Below are 20492 nucleotides of genomic sequence, written 5' to 3'. Positions count from 1 at the left end.
CTTGGCCTCTATATCGACTAGGTAATCTGTCTGACCCTGCCTGGCATTGAAAGTATTCCACAGCCACGATGAGTGTAACCAAAAACACCATTTCCAACTCTTGGCTGAGACTCCTGCTGCTAGGATGGCCCAAAGGAGGGGAAGCTCAGGTCAGAAGGAGCCACCAGGCCCTTACTTTAAATGTGAAAAAAAAAAAAAAAAAAGCCCATTGGGCCCATGCCTAGCCAAATTCTTGAAGACCTACTCAACCCTGCCTCTCTTCCTTTCCCTGACCACAATTTGCATACTCTCTCACTCTCCAAAGTTCCCAAAGCTCTCTCATCCTCTGCACCCTTCTCCAGTTAGTCCCTTCCCCTTCCCCTCTCCTCCCCCCAAATAGCCCTTCCCCTCTCCCTTGTTTCTTTTACCCCTTTCCTTCATCCAGTCTTTATCCTCTATCTTGTCTCTTCTTCCTGTCCTTTGTCCCTCAGAGGCAAATACATCTCCTTGGTCCCAAGAACTTGGTCTATGGGATGTCTTGAGCTGATACCAGTCCCTTCAAGTGGTTATTCAAGCAAAGGATTGCTTCATTCTGCTCCTTACTCCATACTGTTACCTCTGATTCACCCACAAGGATGTCTCCTCTTCTCTCATCATTCCCCCCGTGGCTCTGTGAGTCTCCCATTGTCTTCTCCCATGGTGAGGCAAGTATTTGTGGAGGATGTTGTAGCTTGAATAGAAGGTGTCTTCCATAGGCCTCAATGTTCTAACATCTGTTCTAACATCTGGTTCCCTGTTGAGGATTCATGATGATGTGGCTGTTGTGTAGCAGTTTTCTGCAAGGCCACTACTTTGGAGGAAAATTTCTTAGGACATAGACTGTAAGGAAAGAGAAATGGTAGTGAGGACAGGATGCTGACAGTGAGGTGAAACAACTGGATGCTGGGAGGGTAGTATTTCATTTTGCAGGGAGGCTCTGTTAAGACAGGAAGGAAACAACCCATAATAGCTTCAGGAGGTCCTTGAAACTGACCAGATTGACTAGGTCTCTCCATCCTAAAGAGTATAAACAGTACAGACTGCTGAGAGTAGATCTCAAACAAGCCCAGGCACCTGGAAGAAGAGGCCAGACAAACTGCCTGGAGGAAACAAGAGCTAGTTGAGCTATCTATCTGGAAGAGGCTCAAGCCAACTGAGACATCTGGAAAGGACACTCTCCAACCTGTTGAGCGGCCTGCAAGATGAACAATGCTCTCAGGTTCCCAGCTTTGACAGGCTGCTTGGCTGTGGTTTGTTAATACTGTTGTCTCTGAGTCATTTCGATCCTGTAAGTAACCCCTCATCCATTATTAACCCCATTAAAGCCCAGTGGTTCATCAAGTCAGATTTGGTGGTGTCCATACTTTGAGTAAGTGTGTGTGTGTGTGTGTGTGTGTGTGTGTGTGAGAGAGAGAGAGAGAGAGAGAGAGAGAGAGAGAGAGAGAGATGCACTTCCCTGGGAGAAGTCTGTTACACAACAGTAGGGAGGCTGTAGAGCCTTTAGAAGTTGGAAGATAGAGGAAGTGAGCAAGAGGGTGGGGGTTGGGTGGAGGTGGGACTTAAAGTTTATAGCTTAACCCATTGTTTCAGCCTGAGCTCTCTGTGTCTCTTGATCTGTCTAGGCAGAACAGACTGTCTGCTGTAAATTCACATTGCCATAGGCAGCACCACAACCACTTTTCTCACCGACCAATGGACCATCGTATCCCCTTAAGCCATTAGCTAAACTATTCTCTTCTCCTTAAATTGCTTCTGTCAAGGGTCCTGTCACAATGACATATACAAGAACTAACACAGGGAGATGGGCAAGTTTATCATCTGAGGTCTTCTCCAGTGAGATATATGTTATAAACCCTAATGACATAGCTATTTCTAGCCGGGCAGTGGTGGCACATGCCTTTCATCTCAGCACTCGGGAGGTAGAGGCAGGCGAATTTCTGAGTTTGAGGCCAGCCTGGTCTACAAAGTGAGTTCCCAGACAGCCAGAGCTACACAGAGAAACCCTGTCTCAAAACAAAACAAAACAAAAAAAAAGGAAACAAACAAAAAAAAAGCTATTTCTAATGACATAGTTTCTAGAAGTCGGGTGGATTCCATACAAATGCTTTTATATATGCATGTGTATATATTTCAGAAAGGTTCTACAGTAGTAGGTTCCCACATGGTTCTTAAATGTCTTTAGAATTTAAATAGAATTACCGAATAGTGGGGGTTGGGGTGACAGTATCTCTCCTTAATTATAGCCCCGCTCCAGGGAAGGATTAGCAGCTTTGGAGTTATTAAGAAGCGAGGTCCCCATAGAGCCTGTCTTACAGATTATTACTGTTATTCTTGGTTGCCCTTCAGAACTTGTTTGTAAGACCCTACTGCTGAAGACAGTACATACTTGAGTTATGAAACATTGAGAAGTTAATCTGGCAATGACCAGGAAGCTGTGCTGTCCCTTTAAAAGAACTGTGGCCTATGTTCGAGTTTGTTTTCTTGTACTGTTACGAATTCCAAAAGTCAACTGGGGGAGAAAGTTTCTTGGCCTTACATGACCTGATCATAGTCCATCACTGACGGAAGTCAAGACAGGAACTTAAGCAAACACTGTGGAGTGCTGCCTACAGGCTTACTCTCCATGGCTTACTCAGTCTGTTTCCTTATAGACCTCAGGACCACCTGCCCAGGGATGGCACTGCCCACAGTGAGTTGCCCCCTACATAATTCTGTAATCAAGAAAATTCCTCCAACAACTTGCCTACAGGCCACTCTGACGGAGGCAATTTCTCAATTGGGATAACCTCTTCCCAAATGACTCTAGCTTGTGGGCCAACCAGCACACCCTGGCTTCGCCTAAATAAATGCCTGGTAGAGGGAAAATCAACCTCCGCTGTTGAAAGAACACATTGCTCACAGCTTGCTGTACCTAGAGCATCCACAACCCATGTCCTGAATACATAGCAGCTCCAGAACACTGGATGGCAGACAAGCCAATTGAGGTATTTACCCTTTGTACATCCCCTGGTCCTATCAGGCTGTCTCTCTTATCCTCCCCACTAAAACAGGCTCTGACGTAGTTGACCAGGTAGAATCCACATTCAGGTTCTTAAGATCACGAGCGGGCTCTACACTGATGTAAACTTCCTTGCCATTTTTATACATTCAGCTAACCTTTATAAGACCAGTAGACTTTATTTCTAACTTGTAACTCCGGGGCCACTCTGCTATTCATCAAATTGTGCGCGAGGAGACCAAGAACATGCTCTCATAAATGAGAAAGATCTTTGTGGAAACCACCCAGGTCTCTATCTTCCAGACCGATAAGGCAGTTTCTCAAATTCGTTAGGCACCCTTTCAAGTTTGGCATCCAGTGTGTTAACCTGACTCAAACTGGCATACCACCCAAAGAGACAGTGATAATTTTGTACATGCACACAATGTGTTTAGATCAAGTCCACCCTGCATTCCTTCCAGCCCAATCCAATTCTCTCCCATATACTCCCTCCCAAGTTCATGTTTCCCCTTCCTTCACAGGTTGGAATTCAATAAATGATAAGGAGAAACATAGACCTCTGCACCAGAGAGGATGAAATCTGGCCCTTACTGTATATACCACACACGGGATGAACTCAAATGGATAAAGGACTTAAAACTGAAAGGCCTGATGTTACAGTCCAAGTGGAACACTTACAGACCACCACACACATGAGGCTCAATGAGAGTCATGTATTAGGCAGAGACAATTAGCGGGTTAATTCCTTGGAAGAGTTCTCGACACTGAAGCTCAAGGGCGCAGGATTTCTATGAGCAAGAACTGCAATGGCATCATTTTCAGGGCTAGGTCAGGGGAACCTTGGGACAACTGTTTTCTCAAAACACTTGACACCCCCTTTCCTAACTCTGCTCATTACCTTTCTTGCTTTAATGCTTCCTATAAAATGTGGCCAACACTTCTGAGCTCCCTGCTCGCCTGACCCCTTCCCTGAGCCTGTCCCCTAAATGTCCACTTACACCGCTTATCCTTTACGCACTGTGACTGGTTTCTCTCTACGTCTGGCTCATCGCCGTGTTATATTTTGAGGAGAGAGCCTCCAGAGCTTTCTAAGGCCAGTCCGTGAGTTCTGGACTCATTTGTCCCGCTGCCGTCTGAATTGAAATACATTTTTAAACCAAGAGATGGCCATTGAGGTGGCTCAGTGGATAAAGGTGCTTGCAGCCCAAGTCTGAAGACCTGAGTTCTATCCCTGGAATCCAAATGACGGAAGGAAAGAACCAACTCTTGCAAGTTGTTCTTTGTCCTCCATACATGTGCTGTGACATTGATGGGCTCATGCTTGTACATACACATGAACGCTCTCTCACACATATAACTCTCTCTCTCTCTCTCTCTCTCTCTCTCTCTCTCCTCTCTCTCTCTCTCTCTCTCTCTCTCTCTCTCTCTCTCTCTCTCTCTCTGTATGGTGTGTGTGTGTGTGTGTGTGTGTGTGTGTTCTGAGATAGTATCCAGGGACATTACCTGAAAATTAGTCACCCAAGCACTGCCATACTCACTGCCCAGTAATTACCTACTCTGGCTAAGATAGTGGTGTCCAGTCCATGTTGGGATCTCACGGTGAGTGTCCCAATTTAAATACAGAACCTTGTAACCTCCTTGCCCAAATCTCTCCCTCTCTCTCTCCCTCCTCCTCCTCCTCCTCCTCCTCCTCCTCCTCCTCCTTCTTCTTCTTCTTCTTCTTCTTCTCCTCCTCTCTCTCTCTCTCTCTCTCTCTCTCTCTCTCTCTCTCTCTCTCTCTCTCTCTCTGTCTTTTTATTGGCTGAACTACTGGTCTTTCTAATCTTTCTAATCTCACTGTGAATATGGCTGAAAGCAGCCAGTAATTCCTTCACTTTGATGTCCTAACATCTCTGTGAGATATACGGCATGAACCTAGATTTGAGAATCTGTCAACCCTCATTAAATAAATGTCCTTTTGCCATAGACATCGATTAACATAGAAACCACAACTGGTCAAGATGCAGAGAATAAGAGACCGAGTAATGTTGAGTCCTAAATGAGATGTGTATTTCACATCTCCTCCTCCCCAGGCTCCAGGATCATTTCAGAAGAGGAGGTGGAAAGATCTCAAGGGCCAAAGGTGAGTATGAGAAAACAGTGCTTCTCGGGCACAGCATAGAGCTGCAATATGGATTCATGGCAGTAAGACTGCATGCACAAAGCCTACACATTCAAGCCAGACAGAATTCCAGTGTGGAGAGGAGAGGTGGGCATGAAATCCCTCTGCAGCTAAGGAGCTTGGAGCAGTTGATAGTTTCTGAGAGAGAGAGAGAGAGAGAGAGAGAGAGAGAGAGAGAGAGAGAGAGAGATCTTTAAAGGTGCAGACCCTGGTAGGTAGAACACCCTCACTACCTACACATCCAAGTGTATATGGGCAGCACAAACTGATTGATGGGTTTCAGGGGAGGTGCAGATGATTGAGTTGGGCAGGTTGGGAAGGGGAGACAGATATAGGAGGAGTCAGGCAGTGGTGAGTATGATCAAAATGTTGTACAAAATTATCAAAGAATTAATAAAAATGGAAAAAACAGATAAAAATATCAATGCCTGTCAGATAAACCGGTTTGTCAACTTTAAGCCTGGCCATTCATAAGTGCCACAGGGAGGACCAAGTCTTTGCCATGGTGCTGCTAAAAGAGCCTTTGCTCCAATTCCACAAACAATCCCTGTTTCCATCTGAAATGTTGCCCGTGTGACTTTCACTATCCATGTTACTATCAGCATTCTGCTCTTCAGTGTTGTCACCAAGACTGTCCCACGTGGATTCATTTTTTTATTAAATCTATTTGTTAAGATTTTTTTATTTTTAATCATGTGTACATGTGTGTATCTCTGTGTGCATGTTTGTATGCATATGTGTATGTATGTTTGCATATGTATATGCATATGTGTGTATGTCTCTGTGTGATTATGTGCAAGTGTGTGTGTCTGTGTATGTGTGTGTATAGGTATGTCTCTTTATGTGTATGTGTGTGGCTCTGTGTGTGTCTATCTGTGTGAGTGTATGTGTGTATAGGTGTGTGTCTGTTTATGTGTGTGTGTATGTGTGTCTCTGTGTGTGTGTCTCTGTGTGTGTATCTGTGTGAGTGTGTGTGTATAGGTGTGTGTCTGTTTATGTGTGTGTATGTGTCTGTGTATGTGTCTCTGTGTGTGTCTCTGTGTGTGTGCAGATGCATATGAGGTCAGTGGTCAACATCAGATGTCATCCTTCTATAATCACCCACCTTGTTTTGTGAGGCAGGGTCTCACTAAACTGAAGACTCTCTAAATAGGTGGAGGTGGCTAAACAGAAACCCCCAGTGAGCTTCCTTGTCTCCATTCTCCTGGGGATGGAATTACAATTGTGCCCCAGCCTGTTTAGCTTTTTATGTGGGTGTTGAGGATTGATCCTCCCTAAAAACGGCACCAGCCAGCTATCCTGGAGTTTGCCGGATTGAGGGAGCCAGAACCAGAGAAAGCCTGCCCTCAGAAGAAGGTGGAAGGTGAAAACTAACTCCTTAAAGTTGTCTTCTGGCCTCCATATGCACACACACTCACACACACATCATATACATATACATACCACATACACTATATGCGGGTGCACGCGCGCACACACACACACTTCACCCTTTACTCTTGTTTATTTTAAATTTCATATGGAAAGCTTTCTCTTTTCCTTTTACCAAGATGCTAGGTCAGAAGGTACACAGCCCGGTGGCTGCTGTTACAAGGGAAGTGTAGAACTTAGCTAGGCTGGGAAGTCGGTAGGTAAGAGTGTGCCTCTTCAAAACCGGAAGGCCAAGAGCCACCTAAAGGAAGCAGCCAGTGTGACTGTACCTAATTATTCGCACAAGGAAACTCAAGTCATATTTCCCAGTTGTTTATGGATAGTATACATTTTTTTAAATGTGAATCGCAGTCAACCAAAGGCAATTAATTACATTAGTCAGACTTTGAATCTTTGGGACACAATAGTTTACATAGGTAGCCCAGAGGGGATTTTTTTTTCTTTTTCTCTCTTTCTTTTTTTTTTTTTTTTTTAACCTCTGCTCATTGTTTCAGAGGTGTTATCCCACCATGATGAAGATAGTGTGGTCAAGAAGCATAGAAAGAGATTCAGAAAGTCAAGGCAGGGCTTCCCTTACTAGTGACCTGTCTCTAACCAGTCCCTTCATTCCACTCTTTTACTATCTCCCAGTAGTCCTTAAGTTTTGAATCCATAAATGGATGATACTATTATTAAGTCAGATCCTTATGATTTGATAAAAATGCCCTCATAGCTACACTATGCAGTATGCTTTACTAATCTGTTAGGTGTTTAATTTTAAAAATTTTTGGTGTTGGGGGTAGTGGTGGCGTGTTTTGCCTATATATATTTCTGTGCACTGTGGGTGTGCCTGGTGCCTGCAGCAGCCAGAAAAGGGCAGCAGATCCCCTGGATCTGAAGTTACAGATGTTTGTGGGTTACCATGTGGATGCTGGGAAATCTACCCAGGTCCTCTGGAAGAGCAGTCAGTGTTCTTCACCACTGAGCCATCTCTCCGGCCCCGTCTTGTTTATTAATTCAATAGAATGGCAAGTGAGGTTAACCATCCCAGGAATATCAGAAGATGAAATGTCAGAAAATGATGAGATGTGCTCAGAAACGGAGTTGGCTTTCATCTGTATTCTAGTGTTGGACCATACTTTATTTTATAAACAGAGGGGAGGCTCCTGGCTGTCGAGGAATCAGAGTGGAGTCACCTGGTTGCTTCTCCTTTACATCTCCACTCCTAGTAATTGCCCAGATGGTGTCAATTTTGGGGATGGGAGAGGGGACCTTGGGAAGTACAACAGTGGAAGCCTCAGGGGAAAGCTGATGACCAGACCCACTAGAGCAGTGCAAAGCCTAGGCTCTCACTCCAAAGCTCACCTGTGGAACTCACACATACTCCTGTCTAGTTTTGAATGGGTTTGCTTTCTCTTAGTGTGGTGGCTGGTTTTCACCACAACGTGCCACAAATCAGCAATGACTGAACAGAGAGCCGCATGGTCCTCATCGTCTCTGTTGATATCAAAGAAGCTACCTTAAGCGCGTGCAGCATTTCTGCTAATAGGCCCGGGAGCAGAGCAGAGAGAGCATGATATCCCTTTGGCTTGCTTGGTCTTCCATCTTCCCCTGGCAGCTGAGCTTGCTTGCTGCTGCTGCTGTCTTTGGTGAAACCCAAACTATTATTTCCAAACTTCCATTGTTGGCTGAAGGCCAGGAGACTCTCCAGGTACACAGGAACTGCTGTGGCACTGAGCCTGGTAGACAGACGCTCCACCAGGCTGTTCATTTTTCCAATGTGAGACAGCCATTATAGGACTACTCTGGCTGGCAAGGTAACCAGCCTCGTGGATGGAACAGCTACTAGGGGTTTAGTTCTTCTGGGGTGAGACAACTGTTATTATTTTAATTTAAGCTGGTTTCATAAATTCTTTATGTATGTATTCATCTTCTCAGTTTTGTTCCCCCAGAGAACACTGGCAAACACACTTTGTTAAGTGAAATTTATAGAAAGTCATTTTGGACTAGGCTTTTGCCTCAGAGCTCTGGAAGATCAGACCCGGCCAGAACTGTCTCTCATGCTCAATATATCACTTAATCAAACTGGCTTTTGAAATGCCTGGCTCCTTCCAACCAAAACAACAAAACAAATCAATTGGTAGGACCCTGATACCAGAAACAGACGACAGGTCAATCCTCTCTGAAGTAACTATGAAGTACTCGTCCTTTGGCCTTTCTTCTTCTTAGGTTCTTTTCATTTTGGCCAATACTGCTGATCCCTACTGCTCACCTTAGGGAGCTCTTGTATTTTATAGAATGGGTTGCTGTCTTCATTCCCGAGTCATAATTAGCCAATTTGATCTTTAAATTCACAACCCCTCCCATCTTTGCCTATGTAAACCAGTCGGGCCAGATCATAATCTCTTTCTATTTTTATCGCTATTAATAATTGCTTTTTAAATTTACTCTGCTACACATAACTTTCGATTTACATATTTTAACGCTGCATAAGAGGGCTTGCAGGGAAGTGACAAATAACGGCGGATTGATGAACGTTTGAGTCACAAGAATGGGACAAAAGACTCCGCCATTAACATCAAAGGAAGCGTCATTAATCCCACTTCAGGCTGTCATTTTGCATTCATCCCGGGTCCTTTGCATGATTCTAGTCAACTTGCTGCTAAGGAAGAAAGTGGGAAGGAAAGCAAGCTTCGTCCGCCCCGCAGCAGCATCATGAAGCGCTGGATAGTCCCGGCAGAGCGCTGGACAGGGTTGGGGGGTGTGGGGGGTGTGGGGAGGCGTGGGGAGCGCGGGACGCCTACGCGGCGACCACGTGACCGCCGCGACCGCGCCGGTCCAGGTCGCGCGATCCGCCGTCACATCAGCTTATTGCGCCGGCCGCTGATTGGCGGGCTGCCTGCACATGGGCGGGGCTCTGCGGAGCGGGCGGTGTCTCGGGCGCTCTGGCTCGTACACTCCGCAGGCTGTAAAGCCGCCGCTGACGGAGCTGCTGGGCCTGGCAGGTAGGTTCAGTGCGCTGGCAGCTGGACAGCCGCGAGTGGGAGGACCCGCGGGCGATCGCGAGGGATCCCCGGGTGCCCGGCGCCGGTACGGCATCCTCCGCACCCGTGTGGCCGTCCCTGCCAAACCGCAGGTGGCATGGGGGTGGGGTGGGGTGGGGGTGGGGTGGGGGGCTGGCCTGGCGGACACCTTGGTCCCCGGGGCCTGCGATGGGGATAAGGTTATATGGGAGCGGGGAAGGACCCTGGCCCGGTAAAGCTGGGTCCCTGCCAGTGCTAGAGGTTGCCTGCCTACTGTGGACCCCACATCCAGGGTGAGGTGGGAAAAGCTGGTGATTTGCTTTGCCACCGGCACTTCCTGGAGAAAGTACCAGGTTGCCAACCAGCGTCCGATTGTGGCCTAGGGAGGGTGGTGGGCGGTCACTCCCTCCCTTTCTGTAGACCATAAGCGGCAGCATGCACACTTTAAGCATCATTAAGAAGTCACTCATACTGGCATCCCTTCTTATTGCCAAGAAAATTAGGAGGTGGTACAAGTGGAAACAAGGTCTCGGCGGCGGCGAAGTTACTTGAGTATTTTGTGTTAGTTGAGTTTGTATTTTCATCAGTTGTTGTGTTAAAGTGCTTACCTTCTGACCCTTGCTCTCTTGCGAACTTTTGCATTCATCGTGTAATATAATGAATGTGGAGAACTCAGAATTCCCCATCTGTATGTGTGACTCTAGGGCGGTAATGCTGTGTAGAACAGGCACTGGGATCGACTGCTCCTTACAGAACAAAGTTGTTTAAGGCATTGCGCCTTCACTGTCCTGTATATTTAGATTATACACGGACACACTTTATAGACTTGCGAGAATTAGATGAGAGAATCTGTCCATCACTCCTCCAGATGTGTAAAGGCTGGATAAGAGGTACTGCAGAGCATCCAAGAGCTTTGGAGACTGAAGCAGGAAAATGCAAGTTCCAGGCCACATAGCCAAAGTGGGGAGGGGTGGAGTGCTTAAAATAATATGCAGTATTTTTTAAATATATAAATGGCTAGTTATTGTTCCTATACTTTTTTCAGTTGAGAAAAATATAAGTTTTAAGTCATTTAAGTATAATAGTGTATTTATATATATTTACTTATTTATCTGATGCTGGGGTAGGAACCAAGGCTTTGGACATACTACGTCAAAGGAATATCACTGAATTACACCCCAGGCCCATTTAATTGATAACCATGTTTTAAAGACAAAAATTGTGGGTTTTTTTTCTACCAATGTAAGCTTACATTTCAAGCAATAATGCCTAATTATCTTAGAGTCCATAGGCTCTCTTTGACTTTAAGGGGTTGAACCTTTAAAATTTACATACAATATTGTATGGCCATGTGGGTGTTTCTCACTGTCTAGCACTTGATACCAGTTAAATTGTTTTTTGAATTATGACTGGCATATATGATGGGGAAGTGAGCACCTGACATTTAATGTAATTTAAGTTTTTCAGGATGAGAGAAAACATGTGTGGCTCATTCCATAAGCAACGGGCTAAGTTCCTTAGCAAACACCTCCCAGCTGGGGCTGATCCTGCAAACCTCTGGTTTCGGCTGTTTGGGAAGCTGAAGAGGGAGTGTGGCCTGAGTAATGAGCTTCAGGGAGAAGGGCAGGGGTAGGAAAGGTTTTTAATGAAGAAACTGAAAAATCCCAGAGGAAAGTGACCAAAGGATGGAGACGCAGAGCCTTCACGGGAAAAGTGTCATGAGGTACAAATATATGAAGCTGTGCTCAGTAGCACTCGAGCTGAATGTGGAGCCGTATGCACCAAGATAACCTTTTCTTCCCTGTTGAGTTGAAGGTACTCCAGGGGTTGTGGAGAGATTGACTCTGTCTTCCATTGTTTGAGGATGCATGAAGCAGTTCGGTACCTGTGGGGGCAGTTGAACAACCTGCACCAGGTTACCACGGCGTGCCTGTAAAAGTTTACTTAGTACAGAAGCAGTCGTTGTGTCAACACCTGGAAGCCCTGAGATCCAAACAGTTTTTTCTTTCCTCATAGGTTCAGTCCTCGCCCTTATCTGATGGTAGATCCTGCCTCCAAGTGACAGACGCAACCATTGTTTATTGGGTCACATACCAGGTATTCCTGCCTGTGCCTTCTGGATATGTTTTCTTGTTTGTTTGTTCTTTTGTTTTGTTAACTTTTGATTTACTTCCAAGTGAAAGGGCCAGAAGTGTCTGAAGGCAGCCTGTGGGTGGCAGTGAGGATGTAGCTGCTGTCACTACTGCACAGGACAGTATTGAGGGGGGGAATGTGGGCGTATGCTCTGAGGCATCCTACTGAGAGCCTGGGATCTAACACCATACGTGACTTACGGATGGGCAAGACAAATGGTTGCCGTTTAACTGGAAGTGCCTACCAAAATATGGCCTAGGAGAGGAAAATGAAATGCTAGCCATGTTTGATCAAGTAGGCTTGACGATAAAAAAGCCAACAGGTATCACTGGAGGCTGCGTTGTTCCTGAAACCAGATGGTGTAAATGCAGAATTGTGAAAGTGTGAATAGACCAGTGTGTACTCGTAGCAGCATCAAGAAGGGAGGGGTTAGAATGAAAGGAAGTGGCACAGACAATATCTAAAAGTCTAGTGAAAGGTCCTCGGGAACTTTCCTTATGCCCAGACAAATCCTCTGTACATTCTTCTCCTTAACTTCATGCTAAAAAGAATGTTTATAGGGCTAGAGAGATGGCTCAGTGGTTAAGAGCACCGACTGCTCTTCCAGAGGTCCTGAGTTCAAATCCCAGCAACCACATGGTGGCTCACAACCATCTGTAATGGGATCTGATGCCTTCTTCTGGTATGTGTGGAGAGAGCAACATATGTACTCATATACATAAAATAAATAAATCTTTTAAAAAAGGATGTTTATGGCATTTTCTTTTCCTCCACTGTAACTACGAGACAACCTTTCTTACCAAGCAGTGTTGTGCTTAGAAAAGCAGGTATTTATAAACTGCTTACATAGTTAACATAGGCCAGGCAATCATAATTTCCTAGAATAATTCGTCCGGAAAGACCTAGTCTCAAAATCACTTCCTGCACAAAGCAATGTTGGCAGATGAGCATACGTAAACATTCAGGAGGGCCAGCGAGACCCCTGTGCAGTTGAAACCCTTGCAGAGGACCCAAGTCTGGCTCCTGGTGTTCACATCAGACATCGTACAACCACCAGCTCCAGGGGAGTCAACATATTCTCCTCTCCTCACAGCCACCTGCTCTCATTGCGATCAGTAGTCAGGCAAACATATTCACATAAAAGAAAAATACATCTTAAAAAATGTTTATCATGTGAGCAGGCAGGGATAAGCAAACCAATAGATGGAAGATTTTTACGTGTGTGTGTGTACATGTGCATGTCTGCTTGTGCACACATAAGAAGGTCAAAGGTCCCTGAGTGCCTTTTGTCTTTTATGTGAGATAGTGTCTTTCATTGGCCTAAAGCTCTCCTAGGTGGGCTGAGCTAGCTGACCAGGAAGTTCCAGGCCCTCCTGTCTCTCCTTCCGATCTTGCCATTGGTGGGATTATTTAGACACAAGCCACCATGCCCTGCTCTTCACTGCATTCTGGGGATCCAAACTCAAGGTCCTCGGATTTGCAAGGCAAGCACTTGGTTGACTGAGCCATCTCCCCAGCCCAACTGAAGGATTTTCTAACACTAAAAAGACATTGATACTTAACCCCATCAGGCCCCGAATAATAACTCAGGGAGGCTACTCTTGAAGAAATGCTAAACATTGATCATGTTGCTTCTAGTGGCGTGCTTGAGAACCTGCCGGAAAGTTACTAAGCCTGTGTGGGGGAGGATAGTATGATAGAATGGGTAGCTGTGTTGTGAGCCCTCATGGGAAAATCACTAAAAGCATCGGGTTATAACTAGTGCTTAAGCTAAAACTTAGGATGATAAATCAATGGAGAAGAAATCCATTTGAAGGGATCTTGCACTATGCCGAGCCATCATTTGGGAATCCTGACCCTGCCGTATGATCAATGTCTAATTGCAACCATGTTTAAAATAGGAAGAGGTCAGATTAGGGATGGTACATTGATACTGGCTGTGCTACCAAAGATTACACCCGGGGAGGCTGGTGGCCACATCTATACTACATAAGGTTGCTCTTAGGCTGGAAACTGTGTAGACTGCTTTGCAGAAACGTAGAGAGGCGAGGAGTGAAATGTCACCCCTTTGTCTTGCAGGGGCAGCGATGGACCTGGTTCTCAGTGCTGCCGATTACTACTTCTTCACTCCGTATGTGTATCCAGCCACGTGGCCCGAGGACAACATCATCCGGCAAACTATTAGCCTCCTGATTGTCACAAACCTGGGTGCTTACATTCTCTACTTCCTCTGTGCAACCCTCAGCTATTATTTTGTCTATGATCATTCCTTAATGAAACACCCACAGTTTTTAAAGGTAAGAGATTTTTTTCCAGCTTCTGTTACCATAAAAATAATGTTGTATTTGTGAATCTTTGAGTAATATGTAATTTAACTTCTGAAATCAAGCCCCTGAGGGGGTTGGATGTTTTTATAAGGGTTAATCACCTCTTTCCTTCTTGTATTCTAACTAAGATGGGGATCTTGTTGTTTTCCATTAGCCTGGGATCTTACTTCACCTGGTACATAGACGAGAACCATTTTGCCGATCCTACCCTTGATGAGTGGATATAGGCTTGTGATTATTGTGGTTATGTGAATATTTTACTCTCTAGCTTTTGCATGCTGACAGGTGTTTTTATCATGTGTGTTTTTCTCTGGCTGAGCCGGGGATCCAAGTTCAGCGCTTGAGACTTGTTCCTAATTAGCTTGGAACAGTTCTCTAGGATTGCCCCTGGTATTTGTCAGATAGTCCCTGTGCTGCAAGGAGCTGGGGACACAGCTCATTTAAAGATTATTCCGTAAGCAGAAACTCGGCGTACAGATTTGGTGAGGAAGAGAAAAGACTACAGAAGGGAAGCTACTTGCTGCTTTTGGTTGGTGTCAGGGAGTGCTTTCCTTCCACTTTCCCACGCACTGGAATCTTCACGGGAGACGTTTTAGAAGTAAGCCTTTTAGTGTAAAAGAGAACTTAGTGGACCTGAAAAGTGAGCTTAACAGCTAAGAGTGTATTTTGCTTCTGCAGAGGACCCGGGTTTGGTCTATAGCAGCCATGTTAACAGCTCACAGCTGCCTGAAATGCCACACACACACACACACACACACACACACACACACTTAAAAATAAAATCTGAGGGAAAGAGAGAAAGAATTGAGGGGTAAGAACGTAGTTCAGTGGTAGAGTTCTTGCCTGATATGAGTTTGATTCCAAGAACAGACAGAACATTTTAAAAAATCCACCCCCAGTCAACTTTATGACAGTTTTGTTGAACAGATTTTTGTTTTCTTTCGTCTTCAGAACCAAGTCTCTCGTGAGATCGTGTTCACTGTCAAGTCTTTGCCTTGGATCAGCATCCCCACGGTCTCACTGTTCCTGCTGGAGCTGAGGGGTTACAGCAAACTCTACGATGACATCGGAGACTTTCCAAATGGTGAGCAGATACCAGGAGACCCTACGTGAAAGTTAGTGGGGCCTCTCTCTCCCACTTTGTCCCCCTTTCAATTGTTTGTTTTGTGTGTGTGTGTGTGTGTGTGTGTGTATGTGTACAATACACACATGTGAGTGTTCATATGCACAAAAGGCCAAGGGCCACCTCAAATGTCATCTTCAGGATTACTCTTTACCTTCTGTCTGTCTGTTTGTTTGTTTGCCTTGATATGTGGCCCTGGGCCTGGAACTCACTTAAGGAGAAGCAGGCTGGCCCCAAACACACAGAGATCCATCCACGTGTGCCTCCCCAAGTACTGGGGTTTAGGGCAGTACCACCTGGCCAAGTCTAGACGGAGTCTCTAATTGGCTTAGAATTACCAATATGTGCACTCCCTCACCAGTGCTGAGACTCCAGTCTATTTTACCACACCTCGCTTTTCGTTGTCGTGCTTGTCTCTAAGGATCGGCCTGCCTACTTTCCTCCCTTCTCCTCCCCTTTCCTTTCTTCCCCTCCTTTCTCCCTTCCTTCCCCACCCTCCCCTTCTTTTCCTTTGTCTTCCTTCTTTCTCGCCAGGGTCTTGCCAGGCTTCAATGTGTAGAGTATGCCTCCATACAGTTACTTTCTTTAAAGTGCCAAACCTGCCTTTTTCTCTTCTCTTTCCAACTGTCCGGTTGTTTTGACTACCTGCTGTCTTCCCTTCACGTCTCACCACACACGTGCACTTCCTTAACTTTACTGTCATTTCTAAAGTCAGTTCTGGACGCCGTTGTCTGCCTAAGGGGGTACTCATCAGGGATGGGCCCCCGAGTTTATTCCCTGCGATTGTTCAACGTGCTGGGAAAGGAATCCCGGTAGGATGTGAGCATTACTGGAAATCACCTGTCCATGTGTTCTTCTCCCTGGCTGCCATGACCTCCCTTCCATCTGTGTCCCCCCAGCTCCTTGATTAACATTGCAGAAATGCAATACTGTGCATGCGCTTTGCATTCTGATGGCTTTAATAAATGTGATCATTATATCCTCTCTGTAAGTACTGTCATAGAGTACATTAGACTCTGTCCAGAATTTAGAAATTGACCCTTCACATGTAGAGCTCTAACAAGGAATCTGGCAGTGACTTCTGTACCATTCTGAAGTTGTACCTCAAACCACGTTTCTGACACCCAGAGCACAGGCAGGAAGAAAGGCATTCGCTGAGGCTGGCAGCCCAGCAGCAGTCCTCAGCTCTGCCCTGTGCCAGCATACTGCTTTTCCTCAGCAGCTCTGCAGAGCTGGGCTTGCTGCTAGGCTGCTTTTACAAAGGGGCACAGCACAGTAGGGAACAGAAAGTCAAGAACCTGCCTGTAAGCCCAGCAAACAGATGGTGGGTCAGAGGCTTGAGCCCAGGTATGCTGATGCCAGAGTATGCTCTCAAAGTAGGAGGTAGCTACTTAGAAGAGGCTCTGACAGTGCGTGAGAGAATGAGCAAAATCAAGGAGAGGGAATTCTAGACACTGAGGACAGCATGGGCCAGAGTCAGGGGTAAGATGCCACAGAGCCTAGAGGGAGGTTGAATGCATTGGCTTGGTGGACAAAGTCCCAGGAGGTTAAGGCTGGAAATCCCAGAAAGTGGCTCATTATGGAGTGAGTTTCTGGAGCTAAGGTGTTTAGTGGGACTTAAGCTCCAGGCAAGGAGGTAGTGCACTTTCCTAAGGTAGAACTTAGGAAAGCTGATCCGAAGGAAAACAGTGGGGCTGTCCTGTCCCATGGGCATCTTTGTAGTTTAGTTAAGAAATACTTGTGCCAGAAAGATGGCTTAGCAGTTAAAAGGACCCAAGTTCAGATCCCAGCACCCACATTGGTGGATCACAACAGCCACAGGGAACCAGAGTCTCTGGCATTCACATGCAAACACATACACATAATTGAAAATAATAAAGTTGATACCAGGGTTTGGTGGCCCTTCACCCCTTTAATTGGGAGGCAGAGACAGGTGGGTCTCTGAGTTTGAGTCTACCCTGGTCTATAGAGTGAGATTTAGGACAGCCAGGGCTACACAGAGAAATCTTGTCTCAGAAAACAACAAAACAAAACAACAACAACAGCAATAATAATAAAGTTAAATCATAAAATGAAAAAATACTGTATGGGCAATTTGTATGGTTTTACATAGCAGGTAAGAATTTAAATTAAATATTACACAATGAATGAAAGGTAGAACATTTCAAATTGTTTGACGAGGAAGAGGAGGAGGGAGAAGGAGAAGAGAAATGGGAAGAGGCGACAAAACGAGAGGAGGAAAGTAAGCAGTTGTAGGTAGCAAAGGGAGCTGAACCTGTAAGGTGTTCATGTTTGAGTTTAGGATCCCCTTGTGCAGTTTGTGGACCTGTGGAAAGGGAACAGCAACCCTGGAGGCCAGCTCTGACTCTTGTTCTGCGTGCTCTCTTTTAGGCTGGATTCATCTCATGGTTAGCGTGGTATCCTTCCTCTTTTTCACGGACATGTTGATCTACTGGATTCATAGGGGCCTGCACCACAGACTGGTCTACAAGGTAGAGAGTCATTCAGAGGGGAGAAGAGGGGGTGATGTCCCACATTTCAGTATTATCCCGTTGTACTCTGGATTCTAGGGGCTCCCCTTGCCTGTATAAATGCCCAGGCTCCTCTAGTCGCCAGCCATTACAGGTCCCACGCACATTTTATTTATATTTTTCTTTGTGGGTCTGGACTGTCTTACAGTTTCAATCTTTCGGGTAAAGGAGTGGCTTTGCCAATTCCTGTGTGTACCAGGAGTGGAAGCTAAGTTTGCCCTTGCCTCAGGCGGAGCAGATGGGTCTAACCGTATCCCTTTCTCCCTCAGCGCATACATAAACCACATCATATTTGGAAGATCCCCACGCCGTTTGCAAGTCATGCTTTTCACCCTGTGGACGGCTTCCTTCAGAGTCTGCCTTACCATATATACCCCTTTGTCTTTCCACTGCACAAGGTGGTCTACTTAGGTTTATATGTCTTGGTTAATGTCTGGACAATTTCTATTCATGATGGTGATTTTCGGGTTCCCCAGATCTTAAGGCCATTTATTAACGGGTCAGCTCATCACACAGACCACCACATGTTCTTTGACTATAACTACGGACAGTATTTCACATTGTGGGATAGAATTGGAGGCTCTTTTAAACATCCTTCCTCTTTTGAAGGGAAAGGACCGCATAGTTACGTGAAGAACATGACAAAAAAAGAATCTAACAGCTTTGCAGAAAATGGCTGTAAAGGCAAAAAAGTATGCAATGGAGAGTTTACAAAGAATAAGTAGATTATTGCCCAATTATTAACTATTTTAAATAAGAAAATAATCTACACAGTCAAGATACGTAGCAAATAAGTGGTGCCATTTGAATGTCAGCATTGCTTGAGTGTCATGCTGAGGGATGGTCCTGACAGTAAACAGCGGGAAGGCACCGGGAGCATTGTAATCTCTTGGTTAATTGTCCGACATTGGTCCAGGAACAATTTGTCTTTTCAGCCGGCTGACCTGCAGCCTGTACAGCTCCGAAGCATCTTTAAATACGATAGAAAATAAGCTACTCAAGAAACTGGTCTGCGTCCTTTTGCCTTAATCCATGCATACTCATTAAGGAAAAAAAGTACCATTGTGCTTAGCGCTACTGAGACTAACCAGGAAACCCTAAAGATGAAGATGCTCCCGTTCCCGGAGTGGCCGGCTGCACAGCAGTGCTGGGGAGCTGCAGGACTTCATTCAGATAGGAGTATCAGTCCAAGCAGGCTGATACGTGAGTGGCAGCGGGTAGGATTTGCTTAATGGCTGATGTAATAAGATTGGACTTCCTGTACGTAGGCACCTTACTCTCTGGGGCATTATCAGATTTTAATAAATGAATAAATAAATGGTATTTTTTTTAAATGTCAGCTCTTCCATAATTCAGTCTAGATAGGAGACTATTTAACTGAAGATCTTGGTGAGTGTCATTTATTTTTTCTTTTTCTTTTTTTTTTTGGTTTTTCAAGACAGGGTTTCTCTGTGTAGCCCTGGCTGTCCTAGAACTCTGTAGACTGGGCTGGTCTCGAACTCAGAGATCTGCCTGCCCTTGCTGGGATCAGAGGTGTTCACCACCTCCCAGCTTGATGTGTGTCATTTAAAACCACTGTTTAATAATCCTACAGACATGAATCTGGATAATGCTAGGTATAAACTTGTGGCACCCAGTGACATCTTTTTTTTAATCAAGTGGACACACTTTTGATGTATTTCTCAGTTACAAAGCTGACTTTTTTTCATGAAGGGAATAATGGCCAAGTACTCAAATCTACCTGAGGTACACTTTTACACCTCATCTTCTATTTCTTCCCTCTCTTCTGCAAATAAAACAAAACAAAACATAAAGAAAGGTGGTTGTTGTAAGCTAAGTATATTTGTGGGGGAAGAAGATATGTTTTTATAAAGTTATTCTAATGGCTATTTGTGCAAAAAATAAAAAACAATAAAAGTTGATCGTGACTGCTGTTATCCACTTAAATGTTATAGCACAGAGCATCCTTTGTGCATTGGGGTCACTTTGAAGGCATAGAGGTGATGTGGGTTATAAAACCTGAGAGCATCCCAGATGCTCAGAGTCACACTGCACTGTGTGCACACATCAGTCATTGCAACCGTCTCTCTCTCATTTGTTAGTTGACTTTACCAAGTGCTCTAAGGAAGTGGAAACAAGAAGGAAAGAAGCTCCGTGTTAGGATCTAGACTTCCCATTTCTTGGGTACAGCCGACTGGAACCCTGGGGTTTGAATACATCAGCATCACTAAGACATGGACTGATTAGGATGTTGGATGAATCTGTCACCTAGCTCTTAGCAGAGTGCTGTGCATACAAAAGGATCCTTAAGATACACTGTTTGGTACTACATCAAGGAACGGTAAACCCCGTCCCACCACCACCACCAAACGGGGCATCTCCGTCATCCCTAACCCCCAAAGGAAGAGGAGGCCGAGAGATTGAGAGCAGAGACCAGGGAAGATGCTGCAAGTCTCTAGACATGAGGGGGCCTTTGTGCTCATAAGCTCACTGTAGCTGTGGCTGCCAGTACATGATCCAGCCAGTCAGCATTCCAGAGTGGATGGGGTGATGGATGGGGTGTGGGGACTGAGAGGGTCCCACCTCCAGCTGGGAGCTTTTGACAGTTGATGGTTGCTAGAGAAGGGAGAGTCCGTTCGCAGTGGTGCAATCTCTAAGCTGCTTTTGCACCACTGGGTTACCTCCCAGGCCAAGGCCTGGACTGTTCTGATTGGACTCTGGCTTATAAAGTAAAAGAAGATAGGAAAATTGGAGAGGGATGAGGAGGG

The 20492-nt window shown here is 45.4% G+C and overlaps 1 protein-coding gene across 3 annotated transcripts; it reads left to right on the top strand.

Annotated features, from left to right (window-relative positions):
* The first annotated feature begins 9477 nt into the window (after positions 1–9477).
* Positions 9478–19063, top strand: Sc5d (sterol-C5-desaturase). 3 transcript variants are annotated; one of them, XM_021172471.2, is made up of 6 exons: positions 9478–9592; positions 11627–11707; positions 13823–14040; positions 15022–15154; positions 17585–17685; positions 17994–19063. In XM_021172471.2, the coding sequence occupies exons 3-6, from the start codon at positions 13831–13833 to the stop codon at positions 18447–18449; spliced, it is 900 nt and encodes a 299-aa protein (XP_021028130.1). In that variant the 5' UTR covers positions 9478–9592; positions 11627–11707; positions 13823–13830; the 3' UTR covers positions 18450–19063. The 3 variants fall into 3 exon arrangements, with proteins under 3 accessions (XP_021028130.1, XP_021028131.1, XP_029337631.1); XM_021172472.3 differs by having other exon boundaries at positions 9582–9677; XM_029481771.2 differs by lacking the exon at positions 9478–9592 and adding an exon at positions 9703–9723.
* Positions 19064–20492: the final 1429 nt, after the last annotated feature.

This window comes from Mus caroli, unplaced genomic scaffold (genome assembly GCF_978045245.1).
Source record: "Mus caroli unplaced genomic scaffold, Mus_caroli_1 scaffold_11, whole genome shotgun sequence".
In the NCBI taxonomy this organism is placed as follows: domain Eukaryota; kingdom Metazoa; phylum Chordata; class Mammalia; order Rodentia; family Muridae; genus Mus; species Mus caroli.
Note: the sequence above shows the minus strand (reverse complement) of the source record. Positions and strands in the feature narration are given on the sequence as shown.